Below are 21288 nucleotides of genomic sequence, written 5' to 3' on the forward strand. Positions count from 1 at the left end.
AACTCACCCTGACTTCTCACACAGCCTCACACATTCCTGAACACCATCCTGGATTTCTTGCTGTTCTCCTGGGCTTTTGGGAAGCCACTCACATTCAGAAGCTGCTGTCCAACAGAGCAGGAAGCAGCACACCACTTTCTGAAAGGGACTACAGCACAGTTAGATGGAGCAATGCAGGAAAAACTAAAACTAAATTGCCGAGGCAACATTAACAAAAAACACGTTTCCGTGCACAGTAATGATGGAATTCACACAGAATTCCCCACATACACTGACCCTTCCTCTCTGCTTCTCAGAAACAGAATTAACAAGGGGGAAGAAGAGAAAAAAAATTAATAATGGTCTATTGAAAGCCACCCTGAGCCTGCCATGACACACAATAACCTGGGAAACACCCAGTATTTCAGAGATGCCCGATCCCACACGGAAACAGCCACGGGGACAGAGTGAGGTCAAGCTTACTGGTACCTGCACAGAGACCAGCAACAACCAGGAAGCTGAACTGCCTCCAAATGTGAGGAGGTTGGGAAAAGAAAACAAAACCCTAAACCAAAACCCCAGTGACCCCAGCCCAGAGCTGAGGATGGCTCTGATTTGGCTCAGACTGAGCAGAGTCACATTAACCTGCCACGCCAGCAGCCCTCACCTGAGGTCCCATCAACCCATCTCCTTGTGCTTTCCAGGGCAGTGTTTGCTGGTGACCTGATTATATCGATCCACAGGATTTATTCACAGCACAGGGGGGTTTTAAGGAGCAGCCTAATGTGACACACACACAAAAATTACACTGAAGTGCAGAGTAAAGAACACAGTGCAGTTTAACTGGTGGCAGAAGTACCATCCAGGTAACACCACGAAGGCCCACAGTGCACCTGCAGCCCAGAGGTACCTTCATCATTGGACATTTTTACAGAAAAAGTCTCACTCCAGACTTCATCTGAACCCCTCCCTCAGAGACAGTCTGGAAGCCAAAGCCAAGGAGGGCAGATTGGGGTTTAGTTTTTGTAACTTCCCTCGGTGTGTCATTTCACCCTCCCCTGTCCATCCTCCCCAAATAAGGGTCAGAATCCACATGAAGGATTTATCCATACTGACAATTTTGAGAACAATTTATGCCTGAAACCAGGTTCGGCTGAATACTCACCACTACCACAGTCACAAAATTATCTCTATTACTTTTACCCAGAAAACTTAACTTCCTGAAGACTCTAGGTGAAGGAAACTCCTCAAAACTCTGTCTTGTCTTACAGCAGCTTCAATAACTTCCTAGTCAGCAGGAAACAGAATGAATCTTCCATCCAAACATTTCTGTTCCCATGTCCATCACCCTCCAGCTTTGCTTTTCTTAAAAAAATACTACTTAAAAAAATCCCTTCTTCCCATTGTATTTTTCTTTTCCCTCCCTAATGCCTTTCTACATGCACATGTTCAACGCTTCTGTCACATGCAATTCTTTTTTTTTCCAGTAACACAGATATTGTTTAATTTCATTATATGCTAAGTCTAAAACCACATGTGTTTCCAAAGACACAGAGTTCACCACACGGAAACTGTTTTGGTTTAAAAAGCCCAAGTCAGAGAAACCTGCAGCTCTATTTTATGTGCTGTGAGGTAACACTGGCTCAACAGTTGTATCAAAACAGAGAGAAAAAAAAGAAACCAAAGAGCTAAAAATAAGGCTGAACTCAGATGACCCCCTGCACTCCAGCAAATCACGGACGAACTCTGCTCCCCAAGCCTCACTCTGCAGCAGCCTGAGAGCAGGGGACAGCTTTTCTTTTTACCTGGAAGCAGGTGGAGGATAAAACCAGCCAGGACACCTGAATAAGCTTCACACAAAAGGTATCAAGTGTTTGTATATATTCCAAGCACAGATTGGGAGTTTAGAGTGATATGGGTCAAACACAATGTTTTCAAAACAGACGTGGCTAGAAATAAAAATTGAACTGTGTCATTTTAAATCACTCACTTTTATAACACCAACTTGTCATACCCACCCTCTGTCCTTCCTGCTCTGGGTGTCCAGTTGGGTTCCTGCATGGGACAGGCTGACACACCACCCCCAGCTCCTTCAGGAGCTTCTCCAGTCTTTCCAAGCCCTACTGTTTTTAGGGCTGTGCTCAGAGGTAAAGCCAAACTTCATCCCCCGTGTGTTTGATGAGAACACTCACCAAAAGCAACAGCGTCCTCCTGTCCCAGCTCCAAAGGCACAGCCACTCTTGGAACCACCACTCAGCGACACTGGAGACCTGTTCCAGTCCCTCCACGGTGCTTTCAAGTATTACTTGACAATGAAGTGCTTTGGAAAGCCCAGCACAACCCCAGAGCCACGCAAACTTCAGCCCTTCAACTGTCAAGGCACCCAAGCGTCACATTCCCCGATAAAAAAGCCCCTTCCCAGGCAAACCAGCACCTTGCTGGGAAGATCAAACTGGGCACAGTGTTCCCACTCCGACACTTGGCACATCCCTCAAAACTGAGCAAATTTTCCCCCCAGCAATAGTTTTACTCACCACCACCACCCCGCTGACTCTGTACTGACAGCACCTTCCCACTCCTTTTATGCCAAAAGTAGCCGCTGGAATTATGGAATAGCACAGACCAGCCACAAATCACCCAGCACAGAGAACGTTCAGGGGTTTTCACTCGACCCAAACAAATCCGTAACGTCAACGGTCCCATGATTTAAGCAATGAATTTGTTGTCATGGCAGGGGTGACTCCGGCCGGAAGCTCAAGAAAACAATGGACCTAAACTGGTTATAAAAGCGCTCGGTTTTCCCACCTCCAAAATGAAAGTGAGAGCAAGAAAATGCTCACACTCAGGGGAACACAGTTCGGAGAGCACAGGCGCACCGCACAGCTCCAACAGCCCTCGGCAGGAACTCACCCTGGCACTGCCACCTTAAAATCCAACTCGCCGCCACATTATAGGAAAACACACTCCCGGCCGTCCCTGCACCACTCCCGGGTAACCCGGCACGGAGGTATCTCGCTAAAGTGTGGTTTTCACTTCGTGCTCCCCCCAGAACTCCGGGGGGGGGGGGGAAGAGAAAAGCCACTTTGCCACGGGATGCTGTCGGACGCTGGAAACAAAACCTGAGGCCGGCAGCACTTTCCTGCTGATCCCTGCAGTATTTCCCCCTGACTCGGGGCCTACTGGCAGCACAGAACCGAAGACCTTTAAAAAACACTCGCAGCCCCCGCCGGCCTCTCTTTGTAGCAGCTTTGGCGGGGGGATTTTGGGGAGCGGGAGCCTCCTCCTCCTCCTCCCCACCACGCGTGGCCTGGCAGGGAAAGCTGCTCGCTGAAGACATTCCACCTGAGATTTATCCCCACCAGCCGAGTAAGAAAAATTAAATAAAATAAAATAAATCACATGAAAATCGGCCCCGGCTGGAGGAAGAAAAAAAAAAAAAAAAAAACAACAAAAAAACCCAAACACCAACAAACTGGGTTTAAATTCGCCTGAAAAAACAACAAAACCAAAGCACTTACCTGGGCAGGACCAAAGAAAAAACTGAGGAGCGGTTTTATAATAAAAGTTTACCCTTGGGGGTCATCGCTGCTCGGGGAAGGGGGGAAGGGGGTCCCCCTGGAAAGGCTGAGCCCCCAAACAGCCCATTAGCAGAGGGGGGGGGACACCCCCCTTGCCCCGCACCACCCCAGCAGGTGCAGCCCCCCCCTTTGCAGGGGGGCCCCCACAAACAGACACACAAAAGGAGCCGGAAACCCTCAAAACCCCCTCCTCACCCACCCCCGGCTCTGGGGGGGCCCCGGCGCCCTCAGCTCCCCCCGCTCTGGGGGTCCCCGCGCCCCCTCACCCCCCACCCCCGCAGGCCCGGGGGATCCCCGCAGCCCTCGCCCCCCCGGCCCCGCTCGCCGTGGGGAGGGGGTGTCACCCCCGAGCCCCCCGGGGCAAAGGATACTGTTGGGGCGGCTGGGGCGGCAAGGCCCTGATGTTGGGTGAGGCGCCGGCGCCGGGTGAGGGGGAGCCGGGGGGGGAGGCGGCCCCGCCGCCGCCCCCGCTCCCGGGGCCGGTCCCCGCCGCCGCCGCCGCCGCGCCGGGTTTCAAAGCCGCCTTCTGCGGTAAACTCATGGCCAAGCGCAGCCACCACCCCGCGGCGGGGAGCGGGGCCGGGGGGAGCCGCGGAGCGGGCCGGGGGAGAGCCGGGGCAGCGCGGCGGGCCGGCACCGGCGCCGGTCTCCGTGACAACGCGCCTCCCGGAGGGCTCGGGAGAGGGGCCGGCGGGGAGGGAGGGAGGGAGGGGAGGGAGGGAAGGGAAGGGGGGGCGGCTCAGGCCGCGCTGCTCATGAGCCGGCGGCGGCGGGGGATCGCGGTCGCCCTCGCCGGGGGCAGCGGAGCCGTTCGCGGCGGCGGCTCGGGGGCGATGCCGGCGGATTTTCCTCACTGGAGTAGCGGAGCATCAAACATGGCGCTGCGGCCGCCTCCAGCTGTCCGGCCGGGCGGGCGCTCGGGTGCCTTCGGGCCGCTCCGGAGCCGCTCGGCCCAGCGCCGATCGGCGACCTTCGGCTCTTTCCGGAGCCGCTCGGCCCCGCCGGCGCTCGGAGAGCTTCGGCTCTTTCCGGAGCCGCTCGGCCCCGCCGCCGTTCGGAAGCCTTCGGCTCCTTCCGGAAGGGCTTCGCGGGCGCACGCGCCCTGAGCTCCCCCTTCCCTCCCCCCCGATCAGCCCCGGCACCTCCCGTGACCCCTACGCTCGGCAAACTTCGGCTGTTTCCGGAGGGCGGGGGCGTAGTGCGGTTCGGGAAGCTTCGGGCGCGCTCGGATGGAAGATCTCCGCCCCGCTCGGGGCTCTTCGGAGCTTCTCGGGGATCTTCGGAGTCTCTCGGCTCGGCCCGGAGACACTTCGGCAGCGCTCGGCCGTGAGGGGCCGACCCGGGGTCGGAAGGAGGCCGGGGAATCCCGCAGCACCCGTCCTACTAAAGGGTTTGGGAAGGGGCTTCCCTGTCCAAAACCTCACCCCCCAGCTGCAGTTCCCGGCTCCTGGGGTGGCTGGAAGGGGCAGCACCGCAGCCCCACGTGAGGCGTCGTGAGGGTGACTTGGAAGTTCAGGATCTCGGCTGTGAGGGGACCTCCAGCACCCACCGCACCGCGGGCCCTAACAAGGGACGACCCCAAAAACCTCACCCCCAGCCCCGTTCCCAGCCCTGCAGCCCCAAGCCCAAATCCCCGGCTCCTGGGGCAGAACCACAGCCCCTCATGAGGGCAAGCAGCCCTGAGGGTGACTGTGGCTCTGAGGGACCCCTGAGGGAGCCCGCCTGTGTCAGTGGGGACCCTCCGGACCCGCCCTTGTGGGGACAGGTGTCCAGCTCACCCCGTGGTCGCACCAAGCCATCACCCCACCGAGAGCTGCCACAGCACCACTGCCTTCACCATCTCACACCCAGGTTGCAGCGCCCTCCTCACGGCCACCCGTGAGCCCAGTGGAGGCCAAGGCGGTTTGTGCCATCTCAGGGAGAGGAAAAGCACCTCAGAGCAGATTCCAGCGGATTGTCCTGACTTGTCCTGCCTTGTCGCTGGCTCCTGAGGGCTCATTCCAGCCTGCTGGCACCTTCCACCATTCCTGCCACGCTGCACGTCCCAGAGAAGCACTTCCAGCACCTTTGCTGTGCCCGCAGGCGTTGCTGTCCCAGTCACCCAACCCGGGGTGCTGCCCCAGGAAAGCTTTCCAGAGTTTATTTGCATTCTGTCGGCTGCCTTTTCTGGGCAGCTGCAAGTTTAGGAGGAAGATAATATTTTAGAGCAATCACAAATAAACTCTTAAATGTGAAAAGCTTCTTTTATTGAAGTGAACAGCTCCCGTGGGGGTGTATTCAGGCACTTGGAGAGTAACTGCTGCATCTGCAAGCTGGGAGAAGAGAGACAAAGGCCTTATGCACTAAAGAAAACCCACCCAAGGAGACACATCTATCCCTGTCTATACAAGGGTCCTGTTGTAAGCAGGGAAATAAATTTGAGTTTTAAATACAAATCCCAAAGTGGAGAATCTGGACTGGATGTTGTTCACTAGAGCAAAACTCAGCACAGTGGGCAAAAAATAGTAGAAGGGTCTTGAGTACCTTTCCCTTTGGAGTCGGACTCTGAGTTCAATAACTCTGAGTTATTGGGTTGTGCAGGTCAGATTTAGGACACACGAGGGTTGCTGTGTATCCAGAGGCTTTCCTGTCTTCCAAGGTGTGACTGAAGAAGGCAAGCTGGGAGCTGCCAGACTGGTCTCCAGTAAAATCAGCCCTGGGACTGGAATAGTTTCTTACTGACTCAGGTGCTACCTGCAGGGTACAGCCACTCAGTGAAATGCCAGCGGGGATTAGTGGGGCAGGGGAAGGTGACTAATGTGCTGTTTAGTGTCCCTTTCTGGGCTCTTTGTTCCACTCTTTGTTCTCCCTTCTGGGGTAAGGGAAATACCTGACAGGAGGTGAGCTCACACCTACCTCACACTACCTGTGGGAAATAGGGGAAAATAGGAAACAATGAGCTTTCTTTGAGGGGAAGAAGCCTATCAAAGCCCTGCCAGCCTGTAAACAAGTCCCAAATGAGGAATATTTTCACCCAAACCCAGGAACAGATATTTAGAGGGGGCTCTGGGTGTTTTTTCCTGAGCCAGTTTTCCTCCGCAGCCTTCAGCCAGTTCAGCTGATTCCCCAGCAGGAAAACTGGAGAACAGAGGAATGACTTCAAAGAAAGGCCAAGTACTCCTCCACTCCCAAAAATTGAGATAACAAAGGAGGAACTTCCCTCATTGTATGGGATTTGCCCAAGGGCTGATAGATCTCCACCTCTGCTGCTGGGAGGACAATTCCCCATCCACAGCTCTTAAAGACTGTGATTATTTTGAGAGTGCAAGTAGAGCTGTGTGTCCCTGTATGGGCTATTTGCTTGAAAGCTGGACTCAATGATCCCTGTGGGTCCCTCACAACCCAGAATATTCTGTGAAATCTGTGTGGTCGGGGAGGGGGGGGCTGGTTCTGTTCCATCGACCACCTCCCCTCTCTGGGTACAGCTCTTCATGCGGAAGGAAATTCATCCCAAAAGCAAATTGGCATCTCCGGCTCCCTCTGTTCTGCAGAAATAGCTGCCTGTAAACACAGCTGTGAAAGAGCCTCAGCTCCAGGATCTTTGGATGGAACACTTTTTGCCTGCTTAGAAGAGGGAAAATTGCATTTTCACTATATTATCAGCTGAAGCTCCAAAAACCTGCTGGTCATGTGAAGGAGCCAGGCTCCCAGCTCTGCCTTAAAGCTCTTCCAGAGTCAGTGTCTCTCCACAACCATATTTTTCTCTTCTTTTTAATTTTTCCCTGAGCAGAAAAGGCAGACATGTCTCTCTTCTACCCCACATAGGACGACTTGGCCAACAAACCCTGCAGATTTGGTGAGCTGGAGTGAGTGCCAGCTGGATTCACACCCTTCCTCCTGTCTCTCCATTTAGTTTTTCCTTCTCTTTTTCCTGCTAGCTTTATCAGCACCTGGGAACTGGTGTGTCACCGTGGGCAGCTGGAGTCTGCAGTGCTGAGCTCCTGTTTTGGAGCACCACCAGTCCCTTTCCCAGTGCCGCCAGTCCCTCATGTACCTGCCACAGCAGAGACACAACCTCGCAGCACAAAGTGTAGTAGGAACACTGGAGCTGTTGGTAAACTTAGGACAATACAGGCTTGGGGTATCACTGGAAAATGGCTGTTTTCCTGCAGGAATCTCCCTGTGAAGAGGAAAACATAAAAGCACAAAGCCGTGGTCCTGAGAGTGAGTGAGGACACACAGCCTTGTCCCTGCTTGGCTCCGAGTGAAACCCACCCCAGGGATGGGCATGAGCAGCTCCAAACTGGGATTTAGAAACCTGCTCCCCACCTCCCACTCCCCGTCCTCCTCCCTCCAGGAATGTGTGGCTTGTTCAGGGGAGCTTTTGGCCCTAAAATCTGGTGGTCCCAGTGGGTGACCTCAGCACTGCTGTGGTGTGTCAGAGGTTAGATCCTAACCTGGAGGGGACAAACTGGGAAGGGAAAGAGCAGTTCAGGTGGTTGTGAGAGACTGAACACAACCTTGCAGGCTGTCTCAGCCCCACCAAACCTATGAAGAGCCGCCATTTCCAGCTCATTCTGGAGCCTCCATCCCACTCCAGGCTCCTGCTTTCACCCAGCATGGTGCAGCAGAGCCTTCCTCTTTGGGCTTCTCTGCTTTTCCCCCACTGATTTCCTTCCAACACCCTCCTGACAAAATTAAAAAAAAAAAAAGAGTCCTGCTTGAAGCTCTCCCCATCCCTCCTCCTGCCCAGGCTCAGCCCTCAGCAAAAATCTTGGCCCTCCAGTGTACAGCTGAATACAAAATAGATCAAATACCACCCAGGACCAGGCAAGCCCATGCCAGGCCCTGGCACGTGAGTGGGATGATTCACCTCCTGCCCCCTCTCTCTCTCTCTATACCCGACAGCCTCACAGGGAGGCAAAATCCCACTGCTGGCTCCCAGGGAGCCTTGATCCTGGGCTGTCCCCAACACATGACCTGCTTGGTCTCTCCCTGTGAGTAAGCCCCAGAGAGCCAAAAATATTTCCCTTTGGGGTGTTAAACCACTTCGTAACAGCATCCCACGATGGGCTGTGCTCCCTTCCCTGCTGCTGGCAGCTGGGAAAACACCCTCTCACCCCAGCCCCGCTCTCCTCACTTCGCTCCTCTTTGCTGTACACCCACGCTGCTCCTCTCTTTCCCTAGGAATGCAGGTATTCCACCACATTTGAAACACCTGGGGCCACATCCAGACCACATGGCAGCATTGCTGACTCCTGCCAGCCCAGCACTGGAACGTGCAGGCAGCGATTTTCTCGGCTCCACCGCCCTCTGCGGGTTTGCGCCATTTCCAGGCAGATCTCAGGGAAAACAACGGCCACGGCCGGGCTCCAGCTCTGCAGGAAACCGAGGGCCTCACACCGAGTCCTGTGAGCAGAGAGTCACCACTATTGCTACATTTCCACTCCATCTGGGTGAGGAAACACAGTAAAAACAGTCAGGAGGAGATTTTAATGTCTTACACAACACCCGTGTCCACGGCCTGCTGCTGGCTCAGCCCTGCTCATCCCAGCAGCAGAAACACTCTTTATTCCCAAAAAAGAGTTTGCTGCCAACGGGCTGCAGCCCCCTGGTTTTGCCCCAGATAAGAATCCCAGGGCTCAGAAGCAAAGGAACACCCAGCACTTGGCTTGTTTTATGGCCACCAGCCCTCCCAGGTGCCGGGCTGAGGCTCAGGGGGAGCCTGCGGTCCAGGTCCTGCCCTGCATTTTCTGGGCAAGCTGGCAAAGCCGGTGGAGCATCCGCTCAGGAGGAACGCTGGCCTGGGTTCTGGAGCTGGCAGCATCCCACAGCATCACCGAGCTATAAATAAGGGAGCTTGGAGAGCAACCTGTGCCACTGGATCCCAACACAGCCCGGCCGGCCAAAAACTCGCCTGGGAGGAAGGAAAAGCATCCAGGAAAGACCTCCCTGCTGGGGAGCTGTGTGGGGCCAGGCCATAGAAGGGGAAGGCAAACAGCCACACGCAGTGAGAGCGGGGTTTCTGGGCACAAAGGCCTGGATTTAGCCTCCGAGAGAGGCAGTAGGCTGGGAAAAGCCTCCTTGGCTCAGTTTTGTCGGCACAGGACAGTCCCGGAGGTGTGGACAGGGAGAAAAGCGCAGATAAAGGGATGCAAACGCTCTGGTATCGGAAAAAAAAAACAAGCCGTGAGCAGCTCCAGATCCAGTAAAAAGTATTTATTATTTCAATTACAATAAGCCCCACGCATAGGGTGAAAATAATTACAAAAAAAGCAGCCCCTCCCATCCCTCCCTTACATATAATATTAAAAATCCCTCTGTGCTTTCTGTCCAGAGCAAGAAGGTGACAACACGCAGCACCTGAGATCCTGTCAGTGCTTTCCTCTCAAAATGAGTATTAAAAACATCCCTTAAACAGCCCCTCACCCCCATCCCAGTCGGATCTCATGCAGATGCCAAACCAGCTCTGGAGGGACGGAGTTTTGGGGTTTGTGGTGATCTGGGGGCTTGCAGATTCTCGGGCACAGAGGGTGCAGGCACGGCGGCGAGCGGAGCAGCGGCAGGAACTGCCTGCACTTGTCTGGGGAAGCTTTTGGGCCAGGAAATCCTGGCTGGCTTCGCTTCAGACGGGACAGGAGGGAGAACCAGATGCTTCATCCACACCGTCACCACCTTGGTGACATCTTTGGCATGTCAACTTTCCCTTTGCACTTCCAAATTAAGCTAATCCAGGAGCATCTGGCACAGCCTCTGTGACTTGCAGCATCCTCCAGCCCTGTCCCCAGGCCTGCTGTCCCCAATTTTCCCATAAGCATCCTCTGAGGACAGTCCTTCCTGGAGAAGTAGGATCCAAGGCTGGAAAGTTAGATCCACAACCCCATCCAGCTTCCCTGGCCAAGGGACTGTCACCACAGGGTGCTGCATCTACAGCTGCACTAAGTAAAAAAAAATTAATAAATATACTAATCTTTACTAAAAAGGGCGGCTTTTTAAATGCATTTTCCCTGAAATTTTCCAGTGTATTCCACAATGCATGAAAAAAAAAATATATATTTCCCCTCCCCCCAAAAAATATATCTTAAAATATTTCCCATCCTTGTGTGCACATCTTTGGAGAGAGGAAGGTACGTTGGCTGTACTTAGACACGCAGACAAACCTGCCGGTGCCGAGGGTTCCCTTTATACCCTCCAAAAAAAGAGGGATTTTGCTGGGGTGGTGGTTCAGGGTAGTGCCCATGGATGTGTGGTGGTAAAGAAGAGACTCCCCCCAAACCAAAGTCATTTCACCAACGAGCGAGGGGATGAGGAGTTTCACAGTGGATCGAACCTCGGACAATACCGGGGCAGCTCTGCTGAGCCGGGCTCTCCCTGGTGCAGAGAAGCGGCTTGAGCCTCACAGGACAGGGAAATCCAGCAGAGATGGAACAAACCAGCTGCTGGCTCCCGCTGGGGCACTCGCCCTTCACCAGACCTCGCACTTCTTGGGGGGGTTCATGGGGGAGCCACGGGGCAGCCGAAAGTGCTCCGCGAACTCCCGTGAGTTGGAGACGGTGCCGATGACGCGGAAGCGCGAGGGGCTGTGGGGGTCGGTGATGAGCCCCTCGTGAGAGCTCTCTGGTGTGCGAACCGAACACCACACCTGTGAACGGGGTGAGGGGCCTGAGTGCTGACACCCCCCAACCGCCACGGCGCCCGAATCTGACCTCCCCACCCGCGTGACGGGCACCAACATGGCTCGAGTGCCAGCTTCGTCTCGCTCTGTAACCAGCACCACCCCGATCTGGTTCACCATCCACTACATCTCTGGAGGCCTCAATTTTGCCACCACACCTTCCCACCCCATCGGGCACACACCACCCCCAAAAACCTGTGTGCCCACCCTCCCCACCCATCACATGACCCACCTGCGCGAAGCCACAAAAGAAGAGTGGTGGTTGGTGAGGCCGAGGGTTGGGAGGGTTTTCCTCATCCCGTTCTTTCTCAGCCATTTTGATATGACTGTAGGCAGGGAGAACAGCGGGCTCAGGGGGACACCGGTCCCACCATGCCAGGTCCCCCACCACACGTCCCCAGTCCTGCAGCCCTACCCGGTAGGCGGCCTTGAGGCCCCCGTTGTCGGCGATTGTTCTCCCCGAGGGTGGATTGCCCGTTGACGGCCTCGCCGTTGGACGGTTTGTAGTTGCCGTACCTGCTCCACCATGCACGCCGTCTGACGCTGAAGGCCTCCACCGAGGAGTTCTTCCACAAGGGGACGCAGGTTGCCGTCCTTGTCGTATTCCCTGGCCTGCCGAAAACACCGCGGGATCCTTCATCACCACACTGGCCACTCCTCCAGCGCCGCCCACCCGCCTGGCCCTGGCCATACCTTGCGTCATCGAATGCATGTGTCAGCTCATGGCCCACCACCACGCCGATCCCACCAAAATTCGGGACCTGCAGAGGGTAGAGACTTAGAAAGCAGCCACTGCTCCCCACAGCCATGAAATTTGGGTACAGGAGGAAATTTGTGAATTCCTGCCCTCTGTGTGTTCCCTGGGCTCTTACTTGGGGGATGCACGGGTGTAAAAGGGGGCCTGGAGGATGCCGGCGGGAAAGACGATCTCGTTCTTGGGGGAGAGTAGTATGCATTGACTGTCGGAGGTGTCATGCTCCACCTGCAGGGACACCAACATGGCTCCACAACACCCACTCACCACGCTGCATTGGCCCCCCAAGTCTCACTGCCCAAACAGCTGGTGGACACCAAACCCCAGTGGGCTCCAGATATCCCGATATTCCCCGCTGAGCCATCAGGGAAGTGGAGCAGAGGACTTACTGGTCCCGGTTCGGCGGTTTCCGGAGCTGGTCGGCCGTGACCCTGGCCGAGAAGTTGTTAAAACTGCATGACGTTCTCGAAGTAGAGGTCAGACACGGCCTCGTACTGCAAAAGAACAAGGCGTGAGTGGTGTGTGGGGATTGCCCAGCCCCGCTCCTCCCTCTGACGGTCACGTCTGAGCCTCTGGAGCTGCCTGAGTTACGGTTGCTCTTGTTTCTCTGCCTCTCCAACATCTGCAGAGTCTCTGGAGGGCAATGAATCACTGTTACGGAAAACCGACCCCACCTTTTTCCCAGGCAGGGATCCTAAGAGTCCCAGCCCACCCCAGGACCGGCCCACAGCTCTCTGGGAAGTCCCCAGAGAAGGGCCAAGGACATCAGTGAGACCCTTCTGGAGGAAACCTGGGGTTCAAGGCTGCCCAGAGGCCACGGTGATGAGCATGTCCTGTACATCCTATAGAAGACCCAGGGGACATACCCAACCAACTCACGTCATTAAAGACTTTATCCAGCTCCTTGGGGTCCATGATGAACTTGGGGTAGCCAATCATGTTGTAGATGGCGTCTGCCTGGGGGTGACGAGGACCAGAGTGCTTTTAGCGCGGGGGTGGAGGGACAGGCTCACCAGCTCCACCTCCCTCCATCCTCACCCCCGCCCAGCGCTGCTGCCAGCACCCTCACACTTCTCTTGGCCGATTCCTGCTCTCTTCGTCCATCCACTGCAGAGTCTCCAGGCTTTCCTCGAAGGCGGTTTTAATCTCTGCAATCATTTCCTCTGCCTAGACAAAACAAGGCGCACAGCGTCAGGCCGGAGAGCCAGCTTCCCACCTCCGGAGGGTCAAGGACCTCCACACGAGTGGGCAGGAAGAGGCTGGGCGGCCAACACAGCATTTGGGCCGGTGAAAACCCGGCACAGGAGACAAACATAGGCTGCCTGGACAGCTCCACCACTGCGTGGCTTCCCGGCACTGGGACTCGCGCGCTGCCGGCTCGGGGACGTACCACCTGCTTGCTGTCACTCGGCGAAGGTGCCTTGACGAACATGGCCCCCAGGGCGAAGCCCAGGTTGTTGTCCGTGTCACTGATGCAAAACTTCCAGCGTGGGAGGCAGGTCTGCATTGGACAAGAGGTGGTCAGTCACTCAGGGGCCGAAGCACCGCTCCTTCCCACCCTCGTACCCCACGAGGAGAGGAGGTCTCCATCCATCCCCTGCCACCCCAAAACCCACCCCACATCTCTACTGTCTGGGTGCCACACAAAAGGGGGCTTGACATAAAAACCCATCACCATTTTAATGGTGAATCAGGCTGTTAGGGGCTCCACCCTCACCTTTTTCGTCCCATACATCACTTCCATGAATTTTTCCTCGGCATCTTGGAAGCGCTGGTCAAGGAAGGGGCTGGTTTTCCGCACCAGGTTCCAGATCATATAGTTGTTGAGGAGACTGTGGCGAGAGGTGGTGAGTGTGCAGCGGGACGTGCCTGCCCACCCTGGGCACCCTCCGTGCGGGCGGGGGGCTCTCACCACTTATCTGTGGCCAGGATGAGGTCAGACACCTGCTCCAGGTACTCCTTGGCGTAGACCACGACGGGCTCCGATTCATTGAGCTCCACGGGGTAGAAGACCGTGGAGAGGAAAGGCATCCAGTCCACGGCCGGTGCCAGCTCCTGCAAAAGCCCAGCGCTGCTACAGACCCAAACACCATCGAGTGGGGTGGCAGCTCCTTCCCAAGCTGGAATCGGCTGCATCAGTCCCCATCTGATGGACCCAGTTGATTTTGCAGAGGCCAGTTCCCATGCCAGCAAGCATCCTCGAAAGGTCGGAGGGTAGTAAACAATTTCCTCCCACAAAGGAAAAGAAAGTGGGGCGGGTGTCAGAACTGTTGACACAACCCCTGTGGGGCCGCGGGGAGGTGACCGGGCTGACGTCCAGGCGCAGCAGGGCCGGCCGGGTGTAAGCGCCGCAGCGGGACGGCCGCCGGCCCCGGGGTGGTCCAGAGGCTGGGTGGGATTTCCCCAAGGAGAACATGGGCCAAGCTGTTGCACAAGAGCCTCCCAGGCGGTGCTGCCTGGCGTCAGGCTTCCCAGAGGAGCTGCGTCACCTCCACCCATGCATCCCGCTTCCCAAACCATGGCAGAACGGAGAGCCTTGCCAGCTCCATCTCTACCTTTAGGTCTCCAGCTGTCATTTTATGGTAGATGAGCTCCTCGTCCCGGTGCTTCTCCTGGGGGATGGTGATGTTGGCCAACGCTGTCTCAAAGTCCAGGATCTGCTGCATCTGCTGGCGTGTCGACTCCTCATCGGTGCCTCCCAGGAACATCCCCAGCTGCACCATGTAGTTCAGGTACCCGGCGAGCACCTGGGTGGGATCAGCGCCAGGTGGGATCAGCATCGGGTGGGATCAGCAGGGCAGGTGCCACCCACCCACCCACCCACAGCACCTCCCCAGCCAACCCACATCCCCCCGACACCTCCACCTTCTCATTCTCTGTCTTGTTCAGGTAGTAATCCCGCGACGGCAGGCCCAGCCCCGACTGATCCACCTGGATGACGTTGCTGTTGGAGTTCTTGGAGTCGGCGCTGACGTAGACGGAGAAGAAGGGCGAGGTGCGGTAATGCGCCGTCACCTCCCGCAGCGTCTCGTTGAAGTTGCCACCGGCCCAGGTTCCTGTGATGTTCCAGCCACCCAGCTGGGGACAGACAGCAACCAGCTTTTGGGTAAGGAACAACCACCTGGAACTCCTTCAATATCCCCAATACCCATCCTGGGGGGAAACATCTTGCAAGGGGGCTAAAAAGCCCCATTATAGGATTATAAATCTGATAAGTTATATGATTATAAATCCCTAATAAATCTCTCTTAGCCTGCCTGCCCTGGGGGTTGCTGTTCCCCAGGAAGCACCGGGAATGGAGTCTGGAGGGTGCTGGAATTGCCCTTATTTGATCTTTTCCCCCCATTCTGCAGACAGAAGATGGCTTTTCCACGAGGAGCGGGACGGACCTTTTGGATGAGCTCCATGAGGGGGGTGGCACGCAGCTCCTCAATCTTGCTCTCGTTCATGCAGGCCTGGTAATAGCGCTGTGCCTTGCGCTCCGCCTCGCTCGACACGTTGGCCGTGGTGTTTTCTGTGGATGGTCCCCCAGGGGGAATCACAGGAGGTCCCCAGGGATGGGCATCCAACACACATGGGGGCTGCTGATTACACTGGAGCCCCCCCTCCCTTGCACCATGGGAATATTCAGCCCCATTTTGAGCAAAGCTAGGCTCCAAACCGGCGCCAAGGATTGCCCCAATAGGCCCCTCTGTGCCCCTCAGAGCATCCCACGGCCCCACCACTTCCTGGCCTCCTGCCCCCCTCTCCTTTCCCACCCGCAGCGACTGCTCCAGCTCTTTGGGAACGAAAGATAAAGAAAGAAAAAACAAAAAGCATTTTTCCAGCAGCTCTGATATTCCCAGCATCATCCAGCCCCCTGTGCTGCCCTTGCCTCTGTGCTGCTGCCCCCCCAGCCCTTTATTATTTACTCCTGTAAAAAGGAACAATAAACCCATTATTCTTCTCTGCCTCCAAAACCAACCTTTTATCTCCCCCTCTGCTAAAATTCTGCCTCCCCTGAGAGTTTTTTTGGGGTTTTTTATTTATTTTCCTGATGACACAGCTTGCACCTTTGGCTTCCCAGCTGTGTGGTTTTATTAACTAAAGGTCCCTCAGCTCCAAGGAATTCAAGGAAATGCCGAACGCGACCACTTGGCTGGAGGCCCAGTCCCTTCTCCTGGTAAAACCAGCGCCAGATTTCTGCAGGAAGAGCCAGGGACGAAGCCGTTCCCGCGCCACCCCCCTTCTCCCAAAAGACAACACTCTTCCCAAACCTTCCCTTTCCAGATAATCAGCCCAGTGGAAAGTGCTGATAAGGAGCCAGTTGTTTGCTCAAAGCCTGAACAAACCGTCCCTGCCGGTTGCTCGGATAAGCGGCTCCGTTTCGCTGTTCGCACGCAGAGGCTGAACCCAGGACCCTCCCTTTGCTGGAGGAGTTTTGGCCCCCCAAAAAATGGCCGTACTGGCAGCCAAAAAGGCTGCTCACAAAGGCTGGAAGCTATAGGAGCAGGAAAACCCCATATCCTTGGGGTGATATTGCAGGCTCTGGGGTGCAAATCCTGAATTTCAGAGCTCCTGGGAATGCTGCTGTGAGGCCTGCAGAGCAGAGGCCAGGAACCTTTTCCCTACTCGGCAGCAAAGAGCAGCAGCACCACAGTCAAAAATCCCAGGAGCATCCAGGAGAGCAAACACAGCCTTTTTCCCAACGTCCTCGCAACACGTGTGTCACGGATTGGTTTGACGCTGGAGTTCAGTTCCAACCCCATATCCCCACAGACGTGTTTTTGGCATCCCCGGGACCTAACAGGGTCCCGCTGCTCCCCTGCACTCACCCAGCAGGTGCTTCATGATGGCCTGGTTGTGCTCCCAGAGGTTGTTGAAGGTGCCCCAGCGCGAGTGGCCATCGGGGAGGGGGTTGGCCTTGATCCAGCCCCCGCAGGCGTAGCTGAAAAAGTCCTCGCAGGGATTCACCGCCCGGTCCAGCGAGCTGAGGATGGAGCTGGTGACGGAGATGCAGGACTCCGACAGGCACACGGCGGGTGGCCCTGGGGGTAGCAGGGAGGGGTTCAGCTCCACCACAGTGCCATGAGCTGTCCCACGGAGCATCCTGCCCCACGCTGAAGGATGTGGGCACATATCCCACCTGGTGCCCGAGCATCCCGCCTTCTACCTTAACATCCCGCTCCAGGCCAAGCAATACAGACCAGCATCCCAGTCCATGCTCGAGCACCCTGCCTGATAGTCCCATTCCAGGGCAAGGGATGTGGGCAAGCATCTCATCCTGTGCCCAAAGATCCCACCCAGTGCCCAAGCATCCACCCTGGGGTGAAGAATGAGGGCAAATATTCCATCCTGCACTCAAGCATCAAGATCCAGGATAAAGGGAGCACCCTATCCTGCATCTGAGCATCTCCTCTGGGGCAAGGGATGCAGGTGACCATTCAGTCTTGAGCCCAAGGATCCCACCCCACACTTGAACATCCTGCCTGGTTCCCAAGACCAGGGTCTTGGCACGCAGGTGACCAACCATCTCACCCTGCACCAAAGATCCCATCCTGGAAACGCCCCCAGCAACCCGCCCTGCCGACAGGGCAGGATCCTGCGCAGCACGAGTACTTATGGCTCTGTACTGGAAGATGAGTCCCAGCAGACATGCCACCAGCACCACTGCCAGCACCCCCACCAGCACCAGCAGCTGCCTCTCGGCGCGTGTCCGGTCGGCCCAGCAGCCGCGGCTGCCCCGCGAGCCACGGAAGTTCACCTGCGGGAACAGCAGCATCGTCTCCCCGCCGGCGCAGAAACCCACCGAGGCAGCCCCCATTGTGCTTCCTGCAACCCCACGGCACTCATTCGGCCCCCGGCAAGGGATCGGGCTGGGAAAGGCAGCAGCTGCCTTCCAGAAACCGGGCAGGAAGGGCGGCACAATGGCAGGAAAGGGAGCGGGACGAGCGCTTCAGCAGGTTCACCTGCTGCCCTGTGCCACCCCAAACCCCTCCTCGAGCACGGCGTAACCCCCCGGGTGTCCCTGTCCCCACTGCCGGCACTGGGACAGGGCGGGGGCTGCGTCGGGAAGTGCCTTGACAGGATACTCCCACTCAGCCGAAAAACATCCCCAGGAAACATCCCGATGCGCCGGCGAGCGGAGACGGCCCCGCGGGAAAAGTAAAACACATTGGGCAGAAACCACCATTCTAGAAAGTGCTGGGGTTGGAGTGGGGCCAGCACCGAGAACATCGCTCTGGACCCGAACCTTCCCACATTGGCAACCGCGGGGGTTTTTCTTGCCACCCTTGGCCCTCTTTAAGCTGCTTTCCTGCTGCCTGGGGAGGAATTAAGCTAATCCCCTTTTGTGCCGGGACAAAACTGCCAGTGCCACGATAATTGCTCACCCCAGCCACACTCTGAGAAGGGGCTTGGCCGGCAGAAAAACTGGGAGTTGAAAAACTGGGATATGGCCCCGCTGGCTCCCCGTGCCAGGAGCAAAGGGCAGTGGCAGCAGGAGCCAAGAGGACTCTGCCCACACCAGACTTTACCCCGTGGAGACAGGTCCCAGGTGGAAAACCCTTCTGCACTCCCTCTGCCGCTTGCCAGGACCTAAAATCCCACTTTTTTCCCGCCCTAAAAGACACACAAAGCCCTACCTGGAAGCCGTTGGGGTATCCATCGCCGTCACCAAGGGAGTCCAGGGGGTCTTCGTCGTCCAGCGTCGCCCGCTTGTAGGTCGACATCTGCACAGGGAGATTGGCAAACGGAGCACTCAGAGACTCGGGGTCGAGGAAGAAAAGGAGGATGAGGAAGGTTTACACACCCTCTAGAGCCACCTCCTCCTCCGGGGAGCTAAATCCCGAATGGCTCCAGGGCAGCAAAGCACTACACAGACGCCAGAGGAAGGTTATGGAAAGCAAAGGGGGCTGGAGCCAAAAGCTGAGCGAAGCCCGAACCCGCCTTGCTCTCCCCCGGGGCTGGGTTGTGCAACCTCCCCTTCAGCCTGGAGTAAAGCTGGATCCACCTCCGCCCCTCAACAGGCAGAGGGATCTCCCCCAGCCCCTTGCCAGGGAACCCCGGTGTGCCAGGGACCTGGGGAAGGCTGGGAGCAGGGAAAATGGCTTTTCACCCCGAAACTACCGGCTCGCTCCTGCTCCACACCCTGTCTGTGAACCCTGCGCACCGTGGAACACCCGGCCAGGTCCCAGCGAGCACCCAAAAGCGACACCTCCCTGGATTTCAGCTGCAGACAGGCTCCCTCCCGGCGCCGTGCCCCCGGGCATTACCTTGTGCCAGTGCCCGGCTCTTATCTCATCCCCCAGCAGAAAAACAAGGAAAACCTCGAGGGTTGGCAGCCGGCCCTTATCGTGCCGCCGTCGTTTCCTTCCCCCTGGCACAGCCCTGCCACCCAGCTGGACTGCCTCCCGATGGAGAAAACAACCCTCCGCCCACTACTGAGGGGCTGGGCACCCCAAAATCCACCCTGGCCCTGCCACAAGGGGCTGAGCACCCCAAAATCCACCCTGACCCCACCACTGATGGGCCAAGCGGTGCCAGTCATGTCCCTTCACCCTAAGCAGTGCAGGGTGGGGGTTTGCACCCCTCTGGATGTCCCCATCCCGCTGCCATCAATCCCAAAGGATGAGATGATCCCAACCCGGCACAGCCGTGCCTCGGGCTCCCCTGGCAGAAGGAGATGCAATGAAAGTGCCGGTTCTCAGCCTTGTTTCCAACAGCAGCATTCCCACAGCTTCCCTTGCAGAGTTAATCACGAATTCTATCCTCTCCTTGGATCCCATTCCCTCCCCAGATCCTAAATCCCAGCCTCAGCTTAATTAACCACACTACCCACCTGGGGAAGAAAAATGGTTAAAAGAGCAAGGCATTTTCCCTCCTTGGTTCTCCCAAAATCTCTGTTTCCAGCCCCAAAATCTCCCCTGGGCACCCGCCTGGAGCCTGTGAACCGCGCGGGGAAAAAGCCTCAACTGCAAGATTTTATCGCGGGGCAAATCTGCGTTTAGAGCCTATTTTTTTTTCAGTCCCTTTTCACTTTTTTCCACCTGTTTTTGCACTTCGCACATGGCTGAAATTGGCAGCTCCGGGCACAAATCCCCGCTCGCACTGGGGGGATCCATGAAGCCCCCATGGCTCGGCCAGACCAAATTCCTGGAATCCCAGCTTTCACTCCATTTCCTGAGGAAATGCGATTTTTTTTTTTTTTCAACGACACCTCCCCCCCCCCCCCCCCGCCTACCCCAGCCACAAACCAGCAGGAAAAAGGGAAAAGACAAAAAACCCCTTTTTTTCCCCTCTTACAAGGGATGTGCCGGCTCAACCCTCTATCAGCCATCAGAGAATCCAAACTGAGGCTGAACTCCCCACCCCCGAAACACCCCGGGGGGCATCGGGATCAACACCCAGCATCCTTAACTGGGGGGAGACTGGGTCCGGGAGGTAGTTTTAGCACCCGCACCCCCCGTTTTGGGGGCACAGCAGCACCCATGGGTGCTCCCCACCTCTGCCCTGCTCCTGAAGCGGGGACAAAAAGCGGTGGTTTCGGATGTGTTTTTGTGACATCCCCCCCTCCCCCAGCTCTGTTGTTTGCTTCAATCCGAATAAAAACGCATTTCCCCGGCTCCAACAGGGCGGGGAGGAGGCACCCACACTTTAAACCCCCCCACCCGAGCCATTTCCACTCTCTTTACAACTCATAAAAGTCTCGGCATTACCTTAAACCGCCTGGTTTCCCCCCAAACCCTTCCTTCGCCTTATAAACAATAAGCCCCACGTGCTCCGAGCCCGCACGCACCGAGGGAGGTTTGGGGGGGGGGCACCCAGGTCGCCCCGGCCCCGGGGAGCCCCTCACCCCCCTTCGGGGGCACCCCGAGCTCCTCCGCCCGCTCCCCACCCCCGCCCGGGCGCCATTTCGGAGCCGCCGCCGCCTCCGCGATCGCGAGTCCTTCACCTCCCCCCGGCCCCTCCGACACCCGCAATCCCACCCCCGGCCCCCCCAAATCACTCCCGCACCCCTAAACCCCCCCGCCCAGCACCCCTGGGTGCCCCTCGCACCTCCGCAGCGCCCACCGAGGCTCAGCCTGTTCATTAGGATGCCCGGCGGTAATTAGCAACCCCTGGCGGTAATCAGGGGTGCCGGCGGTAATTAGGGGGGCTGGGGAGGGGGCTGTGGGGCTCCCCGGTTTTGCAGGGAGCCCTGGCTGCAGATGAATTAATAAATAATAATAATTAAAAAAAAAAAGCTTAAAAAGGAGTAATAAAAGGGTTAAAGTTTAAAAAAAAAATAAGGGAGGGGAACAGCCCAGTTTGGGGGTGTTCGCAAACGGCTCCCCCAAAAGTGG

At 56.7% G+C, this 21288-nt stretch overlaps 2 protein-coding genes across 14 annotated transcripts in view; both read right to left on the bottom strand.

Moving 5' to 3' along the window:
- EIF4G3 (eukaryotic translation initiation factor 4 gamma 3) overlaps positions 1 to 4174 on the bottom strand; it is a 144514-nt gene extending 140340 nt beyond the window's left edge. For 7 of the 13 annotated variants that reach the window (XM_032709249.1, XM_032709242.1, XM_032709247.1 and 4 more), the window contains exon 1: positions 3929 to 4174. In XM_032709249.1, the coding sequence (XP_032565140.1) occupies positions 3929 to 4098 (170 nt within the window). In that variant the 5' untranslated portion in view covers positions 4099 to 4174. The remainder of the gene's footprint in view (positions 1 to 3928) is intronic. The other 6 variants (XM_032709252.1, XM_032709253.1, XM_032709251.1 and 3 more) reach the window with 1 other exon arrangement.
- Positions 4175 to 10237: 6063 nt separating this feature from the next.
- On the bottom strand, positions 10238 to 19230 carry ECE1 (endothelin converting enzyme 1). Its single transcript, XM_032709282.1, is given in 24 exon segments — positions 10238 to 11178; positions 11444 to 11469; positions 11472 to 11528; positions 11531 to 11537; positions 11627 to 11662; positions 11664 to 11789; positions 11791 to 11818; positions 11905 to 11988; positions 12084 to 12150; positions 12153 to 12193; positions 12355 to 12416; positions 12418 to 12459; positions 12845 to 12922; positions 13037 to 13132; positions 13356 to 13466; positions 13683 to 13797; positions 13878 to 14020; positions 14521 to 14712; positions 14831 to 15043; positions 15355 to 15479; positions 16780 to 16992; positions 17567 to 17708; positions 18589 to 18675; positions 19165 to 19230. Coding segments are annotated over 24 exon segments (2319 nt in total). The 5' UTR covers positions 19216 to 19230; the 3' UTR covers positions 10238 to 11001.
- Positions 19231 to 21288: the final 2058 nt, after the last annotated feature.

This window comes from Chiroxiphia lanceolata, chromosome 22 (genome assembly GCF_009829145.1).
Source record: "Chiroxiphia lanceolata isolate bChiLan1 chromosome 22, bChiLan1.pri, whole genome shotgun sequence".
Taxonomy (NCBI): domain Eukaryota; kingdom Metazoa; phylum Chordata; class Aves; order Passeriformes; family Pipridae; genus Chiroxiphia; species Chiroxiphia lanceolata.